Source organism: Protomyctophum parallelum, assembly GCF_964188405.1.
Source record: "Protomyctophum parallelum genome assembly, chromosome: 15".
Lineage (NCBI taxonomy): Eukaryota > Metazoa > Chordata > Actinopteri > Myctophiformes > Myctophidae > Protomyctophum > Protomyctophum parallelum.
In genome coordinates, this window is record NC_139710.1 from 35,510,695 (window position 1) to 35,514,813 (window position 4,119).

Here is a 4,119-nt window from a genome sequence, read left to right on the forward strand (position 1 = left end):
ATAATAACCTGTAGGCCTACCTGACCTGGCGGAGACTTGGAGGAGCACTTTTTATAGTTTGACATGAAGTCTCTCTCCCCCCCCCCCCCCCCCCTCTCTCTCTAGGTAAGCTGAGCAGGTTAAGGGAGTTGAACGTCAGCTACAACTGTTTAACCAGCGTACCTCCAGAGCTGGGAGACTGTGAGCATCTGGAGAGACTGGAGCTAACCGGAAACCACCTGTCTGTCCTGCCCTTCGAGGTGAGTGAGACGTGTTCCACCTGTCTGTCTGACTGCCTGTCTGTCTGTCTGTCCTGCCCTTTGAGGTGAGTGAGACGTGTTCCACCTGTCTATCTGCCCTTTGAGGTGAGTGAGACGTGTTCCACCTGTCTGTCTGTCTGCCCGCCTGTCTGTCTGTCCTCCCCTTTGACACAGACGTGCCATCATGGTCTGTCTGTCTGTCTGTCTGTCTGTCTGTCTGTCTGTCTGTCTGTCTGTCCAGCTCTCCTCTCTGAAGAAGCTGATCCATCTGGACGTGGCAGAGAACCTCCTGGCGTCCATCCCCGTCTGCGCTCTGAGGATGACCTCCATGCAGCTGCTGGACATGAGCAACAACTCCCTGACCGACCTGCCCGAAGACATGGACAGGTGACCTTATGACCTATGACCTACGACCCCACCGACCTGCCCGAAGACATGGACAGGTGACCTTATGACCTATGACCCCGAAGACATGGACAGGTGACCTTATGACCTATGACCCCGAATACATGGACAGGTGACCTTATGACCTACGACCTACGCCCTGACCGACCTGCCCGAAGACATGGACAGGTGACATTATGACCTACGACCCCACCGACCTGCCCAAAGACATGGACAGGTGACCTTATGACCTATGACCTACGACCCCACCGACCTGCCCGAAGACATGGACAGATGACCTTATGACCTATGACCTCACTGACCTGCCCGAAGACATGACAGGTGACCTTATGACCTACGACCTCACTGACCTCCCTGAGGACATGGACAGGTGTGACCTTATGACCTACAACCTCACTGACCTGCCCTAGGTCATGGACATGGACATGCAGGGATAATGGCTAAGGGGTGGCGCAAGATATAGCCTTCATGTATAAACTTTGTGCGTGTGTGCGTGCGTGCGTGTGTGCCTGCGTGCGTGCGTGCCTGCGTGCTTGCTTGCGTGCGTGCGTGTGTGCGCACGTGCGCTCTACCTCTATTTCCCAGGCTGGAGTGTCTCACCACCCTGTTCGTCCATAAGAACCGCCTGTCTTACCTCCCTCACTGTCTGTCCAACATCACCACCCTCAGCATGATAGTGGTCAGCGGAGATGACCTGTCGTACAGCATTCCTACCAGGCGACCAGGCTCAGGCCCCGCCATCAAGTACTGAACACCAACCCCCTCCCCAAATCATGTCGGGACCCCCCCTGGGGGATCTAACCCAGGGGTGGGCAACCTCAAAGATGGACACTATAGTTCCACACTCACTGCAGAGGGCCACTATAGTTCCACACTCACTCCAGAGGGCCACTATAGAGCGCCGCAGTCCCTCCCCCTTTCAGAAAAATGAGTGGCCCAGGAAATGAAAATCCAATGCACTTCTTATTTAATTTATTTAAAGACGGTTACGCCGCGAACAAAGCCAACTCGGATCGTGACAAATCATGACAATGAACACAATGTTTTTGGCCGATCAAATCATTAGAAAGAAAGTCAGGAGACAACACTATTTGTTTTGTTTTTCGTCTTATAAATTATTTGATCGGCCCAAAACATTGTGTTCATTGTCATGATTTGTCACGATCCGAGTTGGCTTTGTCCGCGGCGTAACCGTCTTTAAATAAATTAAATAAGAAGTGCCGATGGGAGAATGCATTGGGTTTTCATTTCCTGGGCCACTCGTTTTTCTGAAAGGGGGAGGGACTGCGGCGCTCTATAGTTCCACACTCACTCCAGAGGGCCACTATAGTTCCACACTCACTCCAGAGGGCCACTATATTTCCACACTCACTCCAGAGGGCCACTATAGTTCCACACTCACTCCAGAGGGCCACTATAGTTCCACACTCACTCCAGAGGGGCCACATTGCATAATACTGTATCAAAAATATCTTGAATTAGGTCTGATATTTTTGCTATATTTGAATTGAAATCCAGATTTATTTATTTTTTGTTATTTTTTAATTGGAACCATTTCAATTGCATTTAGTTATAGGTTACATGTTTTAAACTTTATGACCTTAAATGCAAATACATTGAAGAATACAATTCTAATAATATAGTCATTCAGCTATAAGATATTAACCTGAGGGCCACATTAAGTGAAGGTGGGGGCCGCATGTGGCCCCCGGGGCCGCCAGTTGCCCATGTATGATTTAACCAACATGACCAGCTACCAGCTTGGCTTTGCTGCATGGTCATCCAGCCAGCCGGCTGACTGGATGACCAGCAAAGACCAGCATAATCCAGCCTAGAGCAGCTAACCAAACAACTGACAAAACAGCATGTCCATGGTATACGATCTAAACCAGCCTAAGACTATAGCTAAGACCAGCTAAAACCAGCTAAGACCAGCAACCATCATAAGGAGTTTTTTGCTGTACTTTTTTTCAGCAGTTCTCTCATCTTATAGTTTAAACTTTGGCTGCCGCATTTTGAACAAGATTGAATATGTGTTTTCAATGTGTTTGCATGGAAACAATGTTGTTTTCTCTGGTTGTGACACACACACACACACACACACGCAGGTTCATCAGGCTGTACGACAACCCGGCGAGTGAAGAGAGGAAGAGGAGGGAGGAGGAGGAGGAGGAGAGGAAGAAGAACAAAGACAGGGGGAGAGAGGAGGAGGAGGAGAGGGAGGACGGCAGAGACAAAGAGTTCATCCAGGCTTACGTCAGCTCCCTGAGAGACAGAGGTGAGACTTATACTAAGACAATTACTTAAAAATCCTAACAGTTTCCTGAAAAACCTATGTCAGCGGTGCTCAACCTTTTTGTTTGTGTGTGCGTGTGCGTGTGCGCGCGCGCATGCATGCGTGTGCGTGTGTGTGCACACGCCATTGCTTGTCTTCCAGATACGGTCCCCTACTCCACCACCAAGGTGTCGATCTCCTGTCAACTGTGATGAAGACGAGGATGATGTAGATTATATTAATTATTATGATGATGACGATGATGAAAGCTGTATGACGTCAGTTACAATAGGTTAGGTAATCTGAAGAGACATGACATGAGCATGTTTACACTGGGGGAGAAACCCTTCCACTGTAACCCACTGTGACAACACTGGGGGAGAAACCACTCCACTGTAACCCAGTGTTAGACATGACATGTTCACACTGGAGAGAAACCCCTCCACTGTAACCAGTGTGACATTGGGGGAGAAACCCTTCCACTGTGACCAGTCAGTGTGAGAAGGCTTTTTACTCAGCTAGCTCATCTGAAGACACATCAGCGTGTTGGTTCACACAGTGAGGAAAGCCTTACCACTGTGTGACAAAAAATGTGGTGATTAGGTGATGTAATGGTGATGTAAAACAAACTGTGTCAAAACAAACATTAAATTATCTGTATTGTTAATGGCATTTAATGTTTGTGTTAGGGACAAAATTACGTAAAATGTCCTTCATTGTCAATGGCGTTTTTTAAAACACACTGAACTAAAAACAAACATTAAACCTATATATGAGGGTGAGGGGCTAGCGCCCCTAAAACATTTGCAAAGATTTGTGAGCTGCTGTGATAGAAGGATATCACATGGAACACAAACACCCTAAAGACTAATCATTGTGTGTATTCCTGCATCGAGTGATCTTGGTTCATAGGAATTGATTTATTGAAGATTATGACTTTCAAATGTACATAATTTTGTTTTGATTGTATTGCTGTATTGTTGTATTGTGCCTTTTGCTTTGGCAATGTAAATGTATGTTTTCTCATGCCAATAAAGCCCTTTGAATTGAATTGAATTGTGTGGACAGATGTATCACAACAGGAACCACATAACAGCTTAATTGTTTTAACTAAAGTGTAAGACTAAATGGACTCTTCTTAACTTAAAAACTTAAAAAACTAAGTGCCCTCCAACCCCACAAGGCCACTGGCCATGACAA

General features: G+C 47.1%; 1 protein-coding gene across 2 annotated transcripts in view; it reads left to right on the forward strand.

Moving 5' to 3' along the window:
- lrrc2 (leucine rich repeat containing 2) overlaps window positions 1-4,119 on the forward strand; it is an 8,529-nt gene extending 4,410 nt beyond the window's left edge. Inside the window, exons 6-10 of one of the 2 annotated variants that reach the window (XM_083783201.1) lie at window positions 106-239; window positions 481-626; window positions 1,230-1,388; window positions 2,753-2,922; window positions 3,082-4,119. In XM_083783201.1, the coding sequence (XP_083639327.1) occupies window positions 106-239; window positions 481-626; window positions 1,230-1,388; window positions 2,753-2,922; window positions 3,082-3,131 (659 nt within the window). In that variant the 3' untranslated portion in view covers window positions 3,132-4,119. The remainder of the gene's footprint in view (window positions 1-105; window positions 240-480; window positions 627-1,229; window positions 1,389-2,752; window positions 2,923-3,081) is intronic. The other variant, XM_083783202.1, reaches the window with a different exon arrangement.